The sequence below is a fragment of the Sapajus apella genome, unplaced genomic scaffold (assembly GCF_009761245.1).
Source record: "Sapajus apella isolate SASKATOON/1434 unplaced genomic scaffold, GSC_monkey_1.0 scaffold12, whole genome shotgun sequence".
Classification (NCBI taxonomy): Eukaryota; Metazoa; Chordata; class Mammalia; order Primates; family Cebidae; genus Sapajus; species Sapajus apella.
Genome location: NW_022436952.1, coordinates 28,039,938 through 28,057,107, shown reverse-complemented (window position 1 = coordinate 28,057,107; position 17,170 = coordinate 28,039,938). Strand labels below are relative to the sequence as shown.

The window sequence follows — 17,170 nt, the reverse complement described above, 5'->3', positions numbered from 1 at the left end:
CTCTGATGGCCCCACTGCCTCCAGAGATAACCCTATGAATAATTTAATATATTCTGGATTTTTTTCCTTTACATATAGAAATGCTTGGGGGAAAAAAAAAAGAAAGAAAAGAAAAAAACTCCAGAACATAACCTTTACAGATGATAACTTTATCTATACAAATTATAACTTGATTTTTTTCTTCATTAGTAGTGTCTTGGCAATTCAGTCTACTGTATTGTTCTCAGTGGCTGCAAAATACTCCACTGAATGAATGTATCGTAATTTATTTAATCAGTCGTCTTTTTGTAGATAATGAGGGTGGTGTCTTTTATTCTCCTCTTTCAGTGGAAGTGCCAAATCCTAGGCACTAGACCACCAGGGAACTTTTCTCCTCTTTATTGCCAAATATATATGTTAATATTCTTTGATTATACATAACAGAAATAACACAAACTAGCTTAAATAAAGAGGTAGAGGAGGCATCACAGAACACAGGGCCAGGAATATGGAGGAGTCTTAGGAAAGGACTAGAAGTAAAAAGTGTAAACCATCAAGAACCGCGAAGTGGCTGGGCCTGGTGCTTCATGTCTGTATCACAGCACTATGGGAGGCTGTGGCGGGAGGATCACTTGAGCTCAGGATTCAAGACCAGCCTGGGCAACATAGGCTGGGTGAGACCACGTCTCTACTAAAAATAAAAAATTAGCCAGGTGTGGTGGTGTGTACCTGTAGTTCCAGCCACTCTGGAGATTGAGGCTGCAGTGAGCTATTTTTGTACCACTGCACTCCAGCCTGGGTGGCAGAGCGATACCCTCCCTTTTTTTTGAGTCTCACTCTGTCACCCCAGGCTGGAGTACAGTGGCACGATCTCGACTCACTGCAACCCAGGCCTCCAGGGTTCAAGCAGTTCTCCTGCCTCAGCCTCCCAAATAGCTGGGGCCACAGCCACCATACCTGGCTAATTTTTTTTTGTATTATTAGTAGAGATGGGGTTTTACCATGTTGCTGGTTGGAATATGAACTGGTTCATCTGTCCTGCTAAATAGGAGTATATATCAAGAACTTCAAAAATCACTTTCACTGCTGTAAAATTCAACAGTGAGAACGCATCACAATTTACTAATGTTTTTCCCTACTGATAGCTATATATATGTGCGGTTTTCAGATTTTTTTTCTATTAGAAACAATGTTGTATTTCACATTGTAATGAATGCTGTATTTAACTTTTTAATGTATTTATCATCAGCAATTAATGTTAAATCTATAGGAGTCCAATTTTATGAGGCACAGTATATTGTATATAGTCTCAGAGTTCCTAGTCTAGAGAAACCCAGAAACCCCTAAGTCTAAATATGGACTTACTGGATCCACCCTAAGTAATCAAAATTAGTATCACCAATAAGGGGCAAATGCCATGTACCTCCAGATGTGATAACCTGTTCAAAACCACCTAAGTCTAGAGGTGGACTTACTAGGTATCAGGTTGTATACAGCTTCAACTTTACTAGATATTGCCAAAATGTTGTCTAACGTAAAGACCTGGCTGGGCATGGTGGCTCATGTCTGTAATCCCAGGATTTTGGTAGGCCATTTGAGCCCAGGAGTTGGAGACCCAGCCTGAGCAACATAGTGACACCTCATCTCTACAACAAATGAATTTTAAAGCAATTAGCTGGGTGTGTCAGCACACACCTGTACTCTCAGCTACTCAGGTGGCTAGGGAGGGAGGATTGCTTGAGCCTAGGAGGTCAAGGAAGTTGTGAGCCATGATCATGCTGTACTCCAGACTGGGCAACAGAGCTGTATATAAATAAATAATTAAACAAGAACAATTTATTCTTCATCACCAACACTTTTGAGAAGTATTAATTATTGCTAATATGATGTAAATTAATGGCATCTCCCTAATTACAAGTTAGGTTCATTGTCTTATTTATTGACCCTTCCTTCCTGTTCCCCCTTTTATAAAAGGACCGACCATGTCTTTGCCCATTTTCTATTATAACATTTTTTTTTTTTTTTTTTGAGACGGAGTTTCGCTCTTGTTACCCAGGCTGGAGTGCAATGGCGCGATCTCGGCTCACCGCAACCTCCGCCTCCTGGGTTCAGGCAATTCTCCTGCCTCAACCTCCTGAGTAGCTGGGATTACAGGCACACGCCACCATGCCCAGCTAATTTTTGTATTTTTAGTAGAGACGGGGTTTCACCATGTTGACCAGGATGGTCTCGATCTCTTGACCTCGTGATCCACCCGCCTCAGCCTCCCAAAGTGCTGGGATTACAGGCGTGAGCCACCGTGCCCGGCCTATTATAACATTTGTCTTTGATTCTGTTTTGTTTCATTTAGTAACTTGAAGGTGTATTCACATTATTTTAAGAACAAACTCCTCCATAAAAACACCTTTCCCCCAGGGCTGCTTCCACATTCTTGCCTTAACTAATTCCAGCATTCCCTTGATACTGTTACTCTCACAGTCTTCTCAACACGAACCAAAAAACAGAAACTTATCAGTATCAGTCACAATTATCCTAAAACTGTAATGATGTCCTTCCCTTCTAACAAATCTATAAAATTATTCCAAATTCCACAGATTGGTTTTCAAAGCTTTCTATAATCTGACCCCAACATTATCAGCCAGCTACTCTGCTATATATATTCTATCCACCAAGTAAACTCAACTGTTTGCCACCATCTCAAACACCCCCTGGGGTTTCTATAACTAATTATCTGTCTTGATCCATGCTCTTCTTAGCACCCACTCGTTTATCATTCATCCTTCAAGGAAAATGCTTCCTTACAATATAATACCAACAAATACAGAAAAGAATTAGAAAAAAAAATCAAAATTTTACAGCCATAAGAATAAAATGGATTCAGGCAAGAATAATCAATTGATGATAAATCCAAAATGTCATATTTTATAAGGAACAAAATATTTTATATAATGTCAAAGTATCTCTCTCTCAAATTATTTATGAATTATAAGGATAACTACATTGATATCATTTAAAAAGCACCCTAATAAGTAATCAAAGTTAATACCATCAGTAAGGGGCAAATGTCACGTACCTCCAGATTCGATATCCTGAAAGACACTATTCCTTATGCAGTATTCCAGTTAAAAATGCATAGCCATGAAGAAACATTGGAGAAACCCAAATTGAGAACATTCTATAAAGTAACTAGCCTATATTATTTTAAAATGTTAATGTGTCAAAGACAAGGACTGAGGACTTTTTCCAGATTCAAAGAGACTAAATACAATACATGATCCTAGACTAAATCTTCAACTAGAGAAAAATGCCATAAAGGACATTACTGAAACAACAGATATAATTTGAGTGTGAGATGTAGATTCAGAATGTGTGCTTAATATTTACTAAACTAGAAGAGCTTTCATTCCAATAATTCACACACACTCCCACCACATCTAAGGAAATGCCCTTATACAATACACCTGAGAAGAGAAATGGACAGAAATAAATGATTAATATGTGTTAATAACAGTGTCTAGTGCACTACAGATAAAAATTAACAAATTAAAACACTGGAAAGGTTCAGAGAAACTATCACTCACCTTATTTTAGGGACAAATACATGAATTTGGGTCCTTGTGATTTTTGATAAACATTTCAAATTTCTATTATTGAACATAAAACTAGATTCCAAAGGAAATAACTAGAAGAGTTTAGTTACCTATAAAAAATTTAGATTCTTAACTTTACACAAAATATCTAAAAACACACAATATACTGTCTTTGAATTTTAATGACACTAATAGCTTTATTTAACAAACATTGAGTGACTACTATGTGCAAAGCACTATGCCAGATGCATGAAAGATACAAAGATGAAAAGAGACATAGTCCCTGCCCACAAGGAGCGTATAATCTAGTGAGGGAGACAAATACACAAATAACTACAAGGCAGTAAACAAGAGTGGGCAAGTGCTGAGTGTGGCCTGAGTGTGATACTAACTAGCCTCAAGGTTCCAATTTGAAACACGATGAAATAGTGTTGCCTGCTTTGAAAATCCCATCCCAAGTATGGCATAATGGAAGTTAAATGGCCCTACCCAAGCAGCTGGAAATAACAGAGTAGGCCAGGTGGAGGGGCTGTTTGAAAGCACTATCACACCTACATACATGGTGCTGATATAAGTACGTAGGTATGGCTAAAAAAGAACTCATATATATATATGTATATATATATATATATCATCTGTCCTTTGGTTAATGGCTATAGCTACTGTTTTAAACAATATACTTTTATATAAAAAGGAATTTGTATAATCCCAGAAAAATCAATTTAAGGATTAATATTAATTCAAGAAAGAATCCTGCCATAGGCAATTTTATTTACTAATTGATTAAGTCTTTTCTCTAAATATCTATAAAGCTCTGTAGCAATTAAACAGTTAGACATTTAAGTATTGCTGAGTAGAAACCTCTTATGTTCAGCCTTCTGAAAGAAATGGTCACATACCTGATAAAGCACTATTCTAATAGCGACAAGAAGGCCTTAAAGAGATTTAAGGAAAATAATTTTTAATGCTTCAATGCAAATGGAGTACACGCTGATTAAATACAACTCAATGTTCTTTGAAAACATCTCAATGACAGCATTTGATACCAGTTAAGGCCAGCAAAATTGCACTGAGGAAAATATTACATGTACTGTCTTTCATTGGTTTCATGTATCATTGCTTATGACTATGGCAATGCAATCTTTCCTTTGACAATTGCATTTATGGGAACTGATGAGCTTTGATTTATGAACTTTGATTTGCTTTTAGTTCATATGCCAATAACAAGTGCTGACCACTTCTTCTTGGTAGTGCTGTCTGAAATAACTGGCAAAGTAGAAGCACATTTCCTGGCTGCTTTTCCTACTTCCTGAATTGGAGGGTTCACCACCTTAGCCTGTTTCTTTCCGTGTATCACTGTGGTCCTGGGTCCTCTGCTGCTTTCTCTCAAGGAAACGAGCCCGTGCATCAGATATGGATTTGTCATCATTTCTTTTTTGCATTTTCTTTAGGACGTCTTTTGATATTCCATCTGAAAACATTACAAATTAATCCAATAAAACTTAGCTTTGAGATTCAGTACTGGAAGTGTTAAGAGAAAGAGAAGCCCTGATTTATCAACATTAACAAAGTAAAAAGAATAAAGAGAAAAATAAATTTTGCCCTTTCAAAAGCAATGTAGTCTATGGTTACAAAATTAAGGGCACCAAGGCTAATGCATCAGAAAAACTGACCCTATTTCAGGAACATGGCACAGTGTTGTAACACTGTAATAAAATACCTAGTGGCTAACATTTCTAAAGACTTTTCTATGATTTCTTGGGCAAAACTCTTCACCCATTCTATTTTCCAGTGATGTCAAATAAAGAAAATACAATATGCTTCATCATTCAGCCTCAAAAAGCTTTACTTAAAAGCGCTTTGTGTATGCAAGCTGATAATTAAACTTTGTCCTATTTCTGTACCACAACTATTTATGCCTCACAACCAGAGTCCTAATATTTTGTAGAAAAAGGCCCTTGGAAACAAAGGGGATTCTGAGCTAATAATGCATAAATAATAAATTCTTTTTGTTTTTTTTAAGGGACAGCGTCTCACTCTATCACCCTCAGGCGGGAGTACACTGGTGAAATCACAGTTTACTGCAGCCTCAAACTCCTGGGTTCGCGTGATCCTCCTGCTTCAGCCTCCCAAGTCACTTGGACTACAGATGCACACCAACATGTCTGGCTAATTTTTTTTTTTTTTAGAGATGGGGTCTCACCACATTGCCCAGGTCAGTCACAACATTTTTTTTTTTTTTTTTTTTTTTTGAGACGGAGTTTCACTCATGTTACCCAGGCTGGAGTGCAATGGCGCGATCTCGGCTCACCGCAACCTCCGCCTCCTGGATTCAGGCAATTCTCCTGCCTCAGCCTCCTGAGTAGCTGGGATTACAGGCACGCACCACCATGCCCAGCTAACGTTTTTTGTATTTTTAGTAGAGACGGGGTTTCACCATGTTGACCAGGATGGTCTCGATCTCTTGACCTCGTGATCCACCCGCCTCGGCCTCCCAAAGTGCTGGGATTACAGGGGGATTACAGGCTTGAGCCACCGCGCCCGGCCTCACAACATTTTTATAAAGAAAAATAGTAAAGCACTACTGGGAAGCACTATGGCATAGTGGTTAAGAGTAGAACAAACAATTTACTCACCCTTTAGCTGTTTTACATTTTCCTTATTTGTCCATCTCCTTCTTGCATCTTCTCTCACTTCACGTCGGGCCACACTGCTCAAATCATGTGCATTAAATTCATGCAACTTGGGTAACAAGTCTCTTACCCATTCATAACGGATTGGGCATACAATTCTTGCGTAGACTTTGGTGGTAACCAATACCTCATGAAAAATGATCCATTCAAGTTTGGTTTCCTGTTCATGAAGCTATAAAACATTTCTTTTAAGGATCATAAACTCAATAACCTGCCCTATTTCACATTAGACCAACCAAATAGTCCAAACCCTTCTCAACTAATTCCTATCTTCTTCAAACAAGAGGCATATGCCAACCAATACCCTTATGGATCTATGTAATATAGATATATGCAAATTTAACCCCAAAGTGAAAAGTAGAAGACATTTATATATTACTTATTTCTACACCTTTACAAATTTCTTCCCTTTATTAAAAATAAAGCACTTACTGCTGAGGAAGGATGAATGTGAACTGGGCTTCCACGCCCATCCATTGTGCAAAACGTTCTCCCAACAGATCTGTAAACAGAAAAACAAAATGATAAAGACTAGAACAGTAAAAGAATGAAGTAAATAGAGCATTAAGTTCAGCAATGAACAACTGCAGTATGTTCTACTACAAAGAGCATTATAAGCAGAGGTTTGCATTTATTCAATTGTTACTACAACCTCTCTACAAATTCATCTTAAATTAATTATTCAAGTTAAACAGTAACTACAATTAGGTATAAGTAGCTACAATTAGGTATAAGCAATCAGTAATTAACAATAATCTATGAGCTTTGAGAGCCAGGAATTTTATTAAAAGGTCAAAACTGAAACTCAAATAAATTAGCTAGACTTTTCAAGATCACAGAGCTAATGCATGGTAAAACCAAGTTCTACATGGTTCTTCTGACTTAAATATGGTTTCTTTATGTTATATTACACTGCATCTCTTTTTAAAGGGATAGGTGATTTTTCACTTTTTTTTTTTTTTTAAAGTTTAAGTTATTTATTTAAGCCATCTCCTGTCACAAGCAAAGGAACGGAAGATCAGTATACCCCAGTCATCATTTGATACAGGTAAAGAAGGTGAGTTTAAGGTCCCATATACTTTTTCTGGTCCATGTGCAGAGTAATGGTCCAAACCAGTGCTGTGCTCCCTGGTGCCCAGGTAGTGGTCCAGATTCTCTTTATTCATCTTCATAGCCAGATGGAAGTGGATTCACACAAGAGTTATGAAATAGGGTTTGGTTACCATCTCCCCAGGGAAACGGCTTGGTCCTGATGCAAAGATGAGGGTAGGCAACGAACTCAGGTCTCTCGTGCTCTTTCTGCGACTTCAGGTACACATTCAGCATGCTGACTCCCACCCCAGGGAGCACGACGAAGAAGGTGAGGACCTTCCACATGCAACCTGAACCTTCTCCGCTGTAGGCGGCACTCGACATAGGCCGCCCCAGCTGTGGGCGGGACCGACCCAGCAGATGAGAAAGCCAAGACGCAACAGCTGCCGCCATCTTCCACCTGGACCTCGATTTTTCACTATTCTAAAACTTGACAATTAGTTCATCTATCATTTTTCCAATTCATGCCCTTAACATATTTTCTTCCACATTTCCCTACCTAAACATTATTCCAAAAAACTTATCAAAATAATAATCCTAGTTTATTTGTCATAATTTCCTATAGTACTTTGTATATATCCATAGTATAACCCACATCAAACTGCACTGCAATTATTCACTTACGTATCTGTATCCTCCATTAGATTCAGGTATCATCAAGAATGATGTAAGGACTCATGTTACTCTACCTTTCTATCTTCAATACCTGCCCAATTTGGCACACAGTGGGTAACCAAGACATATCATTTTTAAAAATGTAAAACAGGCTGGGCGCGGTGGCTCAAGCCTGTAATCCCAGCACTTTGGGAGGCCGAGGCGGGTGGATCACGAGGTCAAGAGATCGAGACCATCCTGGTCAACATGGTGAAACCCCGTCTCTACTAAAACTACAAAAAAATTAGCTGGGCATGGTGGCGCGTGCCTGTAGTCCCAGTTACTCAGGAGGCTGAGGCAGGAGAATTGCTTGAACCCAGGAGGCAGAGGTTGCGGTGAGCCGAGATCGCGCCATTGCACTCCAGCCTGGGTAACAAGAGCGAAACTCCGTCTCCAAAAAAAAAAAATGTAAAACAATCTAAATTTACAGAAAAGTTGCAAGTAAAAAAGTCTTTTTTACCTGAATCATTTGAGAGTAATCTGCCAACCTAATGCTCCATTATCCCCAAATACTTGAGTGTGCACTTCCTACAGTCAACAGTCAAGAACATTTTCCAACATGACTATAACCATCAAAACCAGGAAATTAACATTGATACATTACTAACATCTTATCCTTAGACCCCACTGTCATTTCACCAAATGTCTTAATAATATCCTTTATAGCAAAAGGATGTAATTCAGAATCATACACTGCCTTTTTCTTTTCACGTCCCTTTGGTCTCCTTCATTCTGGAATACTTCCTCAGTCTTTGACTTTCATGATCTTGGCACCTTTAAAGATGTCAAGGCTAGTTACTGTGTGGTATGTCCGTCAGAGACATAATGCTGTGTTTTTCTCATTGTATACTATCAGGAAGAATATGATTTCGATTTATTTCATTATGTTCACCTTGATGCTTGATTCTGGTAGAATATGCCAGGATTCTCCACTGTAAAATTACTTTTTGCTTTTGTAATTAATAAAAATTTTATGGAGAGGTACTTGTAAACAATTCCATTTCTCATTAAGCTTTTAATTTACTCATTTATTAACTTATACCATGATAGACACATGATTTCACATTTTATTAAGTACATAATAATCTACTACTATCATTACTGATTTTGACGCTTAAAGTGTCTCATATTTGATCAGTTGGGGCCTCTTCATGCTGGCTCCTATGTTCTTCTGACATAGCTTCAACCTTTGTTAATCACTTCTTTGCTTGCTGGCAAAATAAAATGTTCTGGGCTCATCTTTCACTTTCCCAGCCCCATTTCTCCAAAGAGCCCTGATTTCTTTAACTGGCAGATAGATGTCCCAAGTCAAGATCTGGGCACTATGTCTACTCATTGTTACTGCAGTGAATAGAGGGACTGGGAGTTGCTGTTTCAGTCCCTCTCAGAGATAGCACATATATACATATAAATATTTGCATATGCCGGGTGCGGTGGCTCAAGCCTGTAATCCCAGCACTTTGGGAGGCCGAGGCGGGTGGATCACGAGGTCAAGAGATCGAGACCATCCTGGTCAACATGGTGAAACCCCGTCTCTACTAAAAATACAAAAAATTAGCTGGGCATGGTGGTGCGTGCCTGTAATCCTAGCTACTCAGGAGGCTGAGGCAGGAGAATTGCCTGAACCCAGGAGGCGGAGGTTGCGGTGAGCCGAGATCGCGCCATTGCACTCCAGCCTGGGTAACATGAGTGAAACTCCGTCTCAAAAAAAAAAAAAAATTTGCATACATATAAATGCATTACATATATACACACTAACATCTATTTTTATTCCAGTGTCTGTCCATGCATCCATCTATATTGAAACCCCTAACTTTTATAATGATATACTGAAATTTCAATCCAGCAGCACAGAGATCATTCCCATTTTCTTACTTTCAGTATTTTTAATTCCCTTCACCATTATCACTCATAGTTATGTGACTAATTCCTCTGTATATAATGAATCTCCATCACCACCAATGCTATCCCTTTCTCTATAAAGATGCCTTCCAGCTGGGTGTGGTGGCTCGTGCCTGTAATCCCAGCACTTTGGGAGGCTGAGTCGGGTGGATCACTTGAGTCTGGGAGTTTGAGACCAGCCTGACCAACATGGAGAAACCTTGTCTCTATTAAAAATAAAAATTAGCTGGGCGTGGTGGCGCATGCCTGTAATCCCAGCTACTGGCGAGGCTGAGGCAGGAAAATGGCTTGAACCCAGAAGGTGGAGGTTTCCAGCCTGGGCAACAAGAATGAAACTCCATCTCAAAAAAAAAAAAAAAAAGCCTTCCTCACTACACTCAGACTGATACCCCAAACCAAATAACCCCTCCCCATCTTGCTCAAGCCCTAACACTCCATGCCAAGCTACCTTTTCTCAGGGATGCCATGCTCAACCTACCTGGCTTTCACACTATACATAGAGCCACCCCTCTGCAAGAAAACTCTTGTTACTTGCCTTAAGTGAAGATAACCCATGCTGAACAGCCACCCTAAAAACACACCTCCTAACCTGCTTGAACTCTAATACCACATTCTGAGCCACTGCAGTTCTCCCTGGTCATTGTAATTGATGTCATAATCATCAAATAGCTTAAATCAAATCTTCAATGTTTATTATTAAATAGCCCAATATTGTAGTTAGTCAAATACAGTATATATCTTGATCCATCTCTCAAGTTCTCATTGCTTACCTTCGAGCTACATTTTTGAAATAGCCTGCACAGAGACATCTTCGTAGTACCTCATGTTTAGGGCCTTCAAAGGTCTCTCTTGGGAAATCACTTTGCTGTAAAAAGAATATGTATAGAGTGGTAATTCTCATAGCACAATTTGAAATAATCTTTTATTTTGAAAAATCCACATTTCTAAAGACTTCTGTTTCTGCCAAACATAGAGTAAAAGGGACCAGATTTACCCTTCTACCTGAAAACAAAAAAAAAAGGACAAAATATATGAAATAATGATTTCCAAAACACTGTAATATCAGGCAATAAAGGACAGTGACTTCAGAGACCGGAAATAAATGCAGTACGCCCAACGACTGCCCCAACTTCAGCCTTGAGAAAGACTGCAGACCAAGGTAAAGGGAAGTAAAACTCAAATGGAATCCAGAGAACTCCCTGGGTTAAGGAAACAAAGCTGGGAGTCCAGGAAGACCAAGGTGGCTAGAATTCACAGAACAAGAGTTCAGGAAAGAAGACAACTACGTAAGGACACAACTCCAGAGAGATGCAAAGGGTCCTCCTCAAGTGTTCTGTGGAGTACTGATTAGCACATGAATCTGAGGAAACTACCAGCTCAAGAAAAGAACCTCTTAAAAGGATGTTTTCACAGGGCTAGTAATGGCGCCTGTTCCTATAAGCCACATGAGAATACTACACTATAATAATTCATGTGATTTTAGGAAGAGCACTCAGATGTGCCTTGCCTCAGTAGAGGGGAGTAACTGGCCCTGCACTGAGTGCTGCTCTGATCCCACCTACCAAATGATGCAAGACAGACCCAAAAAGATCAAAACATATCCAAGTAACTAGAACACAAAAATATCCAGCCCCCAACAAGGTGACATTCACAATGTTTAGTATTCACTGAAAAACTATCAGGTATGATGTAAAAAAGCAAAAAGATACAATCCATAAATGAGGACATCAATAAATTAAAATCAACCTAGAACTGACACAGATTTAATTATAGTCCATTATATAATTATTTGTATAGCTGGATTATGTATGTTCAAAAAGTAGAGACCTGAAAAGTAAAATGTAAAAATTTAAAGACTGAAATCCAACATCTAGAGATGAAAATACAACACCTGAGATGACATATATACTAGATGGGATTCACGGCAGATTAAACACTGCAGGAGAAAAGATTAATGAACTTGAAGATAAGGCAAATAGAAAACATTCATAATGAAACAAAGAAAGTATAACAGTGGTTTCCAGAGGCTGGAGAAAGAAGAGAATGGGTAGGTTTTTTGGTTTTGTTTTGAGTCAGGGTCTTACGCTGTCACCCAGGCTGGAGTCAAGTACTCAATATCAATGATAAGTTCTTAGAAACTGCAACGTTAAGCAAAATTTTTAAAGTAATTTTTTTTTCTCATCAATGTTAAAAAAAATGGTGAATAAAACAACATTTTTCTGAAATCAGGTTTGTTGTTACAAAAAACAAAACAAAACAAAACATTTTTCTAGGGCCTGCTGTATATCATTGTGCTTAAAGTCAGTTTCCAAGATCCTACAGATGATGTTAAGTGAGGACTTACTGTATAATGACAGAAAGCAGATCAGTGGTTATCTGGGTAAGTGGGGAGGTTCTGGGAAGTGAGACAAATGGATTACAAAAGGGAATGAGGCCAGGCACGGTGGCTCATACCTGTAATCCCAGCACTTTGGGAGGCCGAGGTAGGTGAATCACTTGAGGTCAGGAGTTTGAGACCAGCCTGGCCAATATGGTGAAACCCCATCTTTACTAAAAATACAAAAATTAGCTGGGTGTGGTGATGCAAGCCTGTAACCCCAGCTACTTGGGAGGCTGAGGCAGGGGAATCGCTTGAATCTGGGAGGCAGAAGTTGCAGTTAGCTGAGATTGGGCCACCGCGTTCCAGCTTGGGGGTCAGAGTGAGACTCCATCTCAAAAAAAAAAAAAAAAAAAAAAAAAAGGAAATGAGAAAACTGGAGGAGAAGTTGGGTATGTTCCATTATCTTGACAGTTGTTTTATGCAAATGTCAAAACTCATCAAATTGTAAACCTTAAATATGTATTAGTTATTGCACGTCAATTATGTATCAGGTAAGCAATTTTCAAATATCTTCAATTCTGCAGATACAATTCTTTTATTACTACTAGGAATCTTTCATGGGGTCAGGGAGATGGCTATACACAGAAACAAATAGAAAGGAAGGTTGGTAGTGAAGAAAGGGTGGTAATGTACATCACTGAAAATTCAGTATGAAATATATAGGTCCAAAATGCTACTTAAGAAAAAAATAACATTATGGCAATCACCTGTTTAAGCTTCCTGATTAGTTCTCGAAGTTGGGCTTCCACACGAAATGCAGAAAATAAGCACCTCCAGTGAATCCAGTGTTTTTGGCACCATGAAGCTGGAGCTCCACTGCAAAACAAAAAACTCGTATCTTTAAAATATCTTCTCTAAGTAAAAGACAATCTAACATTCTCATTTCTATTACAAAAGTATAAACCCATAACCAACTGTCAGTTCCTTTAGGAGACCTGTTCAAGTACTAAAGAAGTGTTTTAGGAAATTTGAAAAAAAAAAAACAATTAAATTAATGACTACATTAAAAAATAATTTGTGAATAGATTTCTTTACTTATATATATGCATTAACAAATATCCAATCATTTTTTAATCTAGGCCACCTATATAGACGCAAAATTCTATAAGGTCATTTTCAGGAAAGGTTTGAGGAGAAAAGAAGAGAATCAATATCATATACCAAGTGCCTACACTAAGCAACAGTCATCTGACATAGATAATTTCACTGAAATTCAAAATACCTTGAGGTCAGTATCATCTTCACTGAACCTTAGTGTCACGAGCCACATAATAAGTACATATTGGAACTATACATCAAATTGACATTTTCTATACAAAGGACTACCTTACATACCTTGATTTGCATTGTTCAAAGATGACAGCTAAAGTTGCAAAGTCATTAAATCCTCCAGCTTTAGTTGCCAATTCTCGATGTCTCTGTTCTGCTTCCTTCTGGTACTCTGGATCAACTGAAAGAATTAGAGAGGCAATTCAGTTATACTTTACATTAAGTGTCTACAATCACTTTGTTTTCAGAAGCTCATTAAAATCTGCCTCATCCTCTGGGGTGAAGTAAGGTAGAACTATATGAACTCTTCTTAACTCCTCTTGGGAGGCTCTAATTTCTCCCATAATTCCTTTTCTTCTTTTAATAACACTTTGGAGATTTTACCTGGATAACAACATTACTCCTACCAATCTACTTGCCTTTTTAAAATAGCAGTTGCAATTTACTTTTTAAATTAGTTTTGTTATAAGAGTAACCCATGCTTACAGTTAAAAAAAAAAAAAATGTAGTGGTATAAAAGAATATCATGTAAAAGTTCAATGTTCCCCAGTTAGTCACACTACCCATAAACCAATCCTCAAGGCTAACTACTGTTCATTATTTAGTGTGTGTCCCTCCAGGTATTTTCTATGTATATATGAGCATATGTACATAGTGCTTCATTTTTCTATAAATGGAATACATAATCTGAAAATTCATTTATTCATTTAATAACAGCTCCATATTAGGACATATAGAATTATTCATTCTCAAAAACAGCAATATAGGACCAGCTGTGGTAGCTCAAGCCAGTAATCCCAGCACTTTGAAAGGCCGAGGCAAGTGGATCAACTGAGCCCAGGAGTTAAGGACAAGCCTGGGGAACACAGCAGGGCCCCGTCTCTACAAAAATTAGCCAGGCATGGTGACGAACACCTGTAGTCCCAGCTACTTAGGAGGTTGAGGTGGGAGGATCACTTGAGCCTAGCAGGTTGAGGCTTCAGTAAGCCGTGATAGCACCCCTGCACTTTGGCCTGGGCAACAGAGTGAAACCTTGTCTCAAAAAAGAAAAAAAATAGTGATACGATGTTATCCAGGAGTATGGGGAACATAACACAATTTAACCAGTTCTTATTTATCCAATTCCCAACTATAGGCAATTAGACATGATCTCCATATATGCAGAATTGACCTACTACAAACATTTTCTTTTCTTTTTTAACGTAATATTAAAGTATAACATGCATACAGAAAATTACAGGATATAAGTGTGTAGCTCAATTAATATTCACAAACATACACATACCAATGTACCCAACAACCAGATCAACAGTTATCACCAGCATCCCAACAGCCCCCCTTATGCCTTCCTTCCAGTAACTACCCATTCCCTTCCACAAGGGTAACTATATCCTGACTTCTAATCCTACAGATGGGTTTTCCCCATTTGTTTTTCTTTTTGTGTTTTTTTGAGACAAAGTCTCACTCTGTCACCCAGGCTGGAGTGCAGTGGTATGATCTCAGCTCACTGCAACCTCTGCCGCCCAGCTTAAAGCGATTCTCTTGTCTCAGTCTCCTGATTAGCTGGGATTTACAGGCGCCTGCCACCACACCTGGCTAATTTTTGTATTTTTAGTAGAGATGGGGTTTCACCGTCTTGGTCAGGCTGGTCTTAAACGCCTGACCTCATGATCCACCTGCCTCAGCCTCCCAAAGTGTTGGGATTACAGGTGTGAGCCATTGCACCCAGCCGGGTTTTGCCCATTTTTAACCTTTGTATAAATCAATCAAACAGTATGTACTTGATGTGTCTGTTTTCTCTTGCTCAACATTATGTTTTTGAGATTTATCTGTTACTGACTTTGATACGACGCCCCCTATTCCATTAAGGACAGATGTGCTCTCTGACTGCCCAAATTCCCCATATGGCACTTTACCCAGGGCTAACTTTTTTTTTTTTTTTTGAGACGGAGTTTCGCTCTTGTTGCCCAGGCTGGAGTGCAGTGGCACAATGTCGGCTCACCGCAACTCCACCTTCTGGTTTCACGTGATTTCTCCTCCCTCAGCCTCCTGAGTAGTTGGGATTACAAGCGCCTGGCTAATTTTTATATTTTTAGTAGAGACGGGTTTCACCATGTTGGCCAGGCTGGTCTCGAACTCCTGACCTTGTGATCAACCCACCTCGGCCTCCCAAAGTATTGGGATTCAGGCGTGAGCTGCGCCTGGCCAACCCAGGGCTAATCTTTCAGAGTCCCACTTTTTTCAAAACTGCATAGGGATCCTTCCTTCAACCTAACATGTCACACCACAGTTCCTATTCACTATACCTATCACAGCTAGATTTAGCAGAGGCACAATGTTGCCTGATTTCAGGGAGCAGCAATAGACTACAAGGTGAATCTGTAAAGCAGCAATTCCTGTTATTAGGAGGAAAGTAATTTGATTAAGTATAAAGCCTTCCATCCTATTCTTTAAGTAGCTTCCAACTACATTACCTAGGTAGCAACTGAATGAAGCAGCTAGAGACAAAAGAGAATATTATTTATATCAGACCATAAAATGACCCTGATAAGAAGAAGATATAAATTATTATTAATCTCCATTTCTTGAACTGCTGAGGGATACTAATTTTTTTTTTTTTTTTTTTTTTTTGAGATAGAGTCTTGCTCTGTTGCCCAGGCTGGAGTGCAGTGGTGCAATCTTGGTTCACTGCAACATCCACCTCCTAGGTTCAAGCAACTGTCTTGTCTCAGCCTCCCAAGTAGCTAGGACTACAGGCGCAAACCACCATGCCCAACTAATTTTTATATTTTTTAGTAGAGATGGGGTTCTACTGTGTTGGCCAGGCTGACCTTGAACTCCTGACCTCAGGTGATCCACCCACTTCTACCTCCCAGAATGCTGGAATTATAGGCATGAGTCACCGCACCAGCCAGGGATACTAATTTTTAACCCAAAATATCTCATTTCAAGCACCTAACTGCCACCCCCCAGAAGATACTGTGCCAAAAGTCAAATTGCACTAGACTGCAGCATTGACCCCATCCTGGCTCTCAACACTAAGAGACAAGCCTACCTAAGAATCAGTGCTTCCTGGAATCCCTAGAATCATGGCGTTTCCTGCTATAGTAATATAGAGTAGCTGGGCACAGTGGCTCACACTTGAAAACCCAGCACTTTGGGAGACTGAGGTGGGCAGACTGCTTGAGTCCAGAAGTTCAAGACAAGCCTGGGCAATATGGTGAAACCCTGCCTCTACTAAAAATAAAAAAAATTAGCTGGACATGGTGGCATATGCCCACAGTCCCAACTACTTGGGGGGCTGAGGTGGGAAGATAGCTTAAGCGATCACTTGAGTGGGATCGCTTGGGATCCCACTCCCAAGGCCACAGTGAGCCAAGATTGTTCCACTGCATTCTAGCCCAGGTGACAAAGTAAGACCCTATCTCAAGGAAAGGGGAAGGGGAAGGGAAGGAAAAGGGAAAGGAAAAAGAAAGGGGAGGGCTGGGCGCGGTGGCTCAAGCCTGTAATCCCAGCACTTTGGGAGGCCGAGGCGGGTAGATCACGAGGTCAAGAGATCAAGACCATCCTGGTCAACATGGTGAAACCCCGTCTCTACCAAAAATACAAAA

General features: G+C 39.3%; 1 protein-coding gene and 1 pseudogene across 3 annotated transcripts in view; both read right to left on the bottom strand.

Annotated features, from left to right (window-relative positions):
• Positions 1 to 3,463: 3,463 nt before the first annotated feature.
• Positions 3,464 to 17,170, bottom strand: part of DHX40 (DEAH-box helicase 40) — a 46,307-nt gene continuing 32,600 nt past the window's right edge. For 2 of the 3 annotated variants that reach the window (XM_032280700.1, XM_032280701.1), the window contains exons 13-18: positions 13,626 to 13,740; positions 12,998 to 13,106; positions 10,681 to 10,775; positions 6,695 to 6,764; positions 6,206 to 6,434; positions 3,741 to 5,040 (exon numbers count right to left, since the gene is read on the bottom strand). In XM_032280700.1, coding sequence (XP_032136591.1) covers positions 4,901 to 5,040; positions 6,206 to 6,434; positions 6,695 to 6,764; positions 10,681 to 10,775; positions 12,998 to 13,106; positions 13,626 to 13,740 — 758 coding nt within the window. In that variant the 3' untranslated portion in view covers positions 3,741 to 4,900. Of the gene's footprint in view, positions 5,041 to 6,205; positions 6,435 to 6,694; positions 6,765 to 10,680; positions 10,776 to 12,997; positions 13,107 to 13,625; positions 13,741 to 17,170 lie in introns of all 3 variants that reach the window. The other variant, XM_032280699.1, reaches the window with a different exon arrangement.
• LOC116553309 lies at positions 7,323 to 8,088 on the bottom strand (annotated as a pseudogene).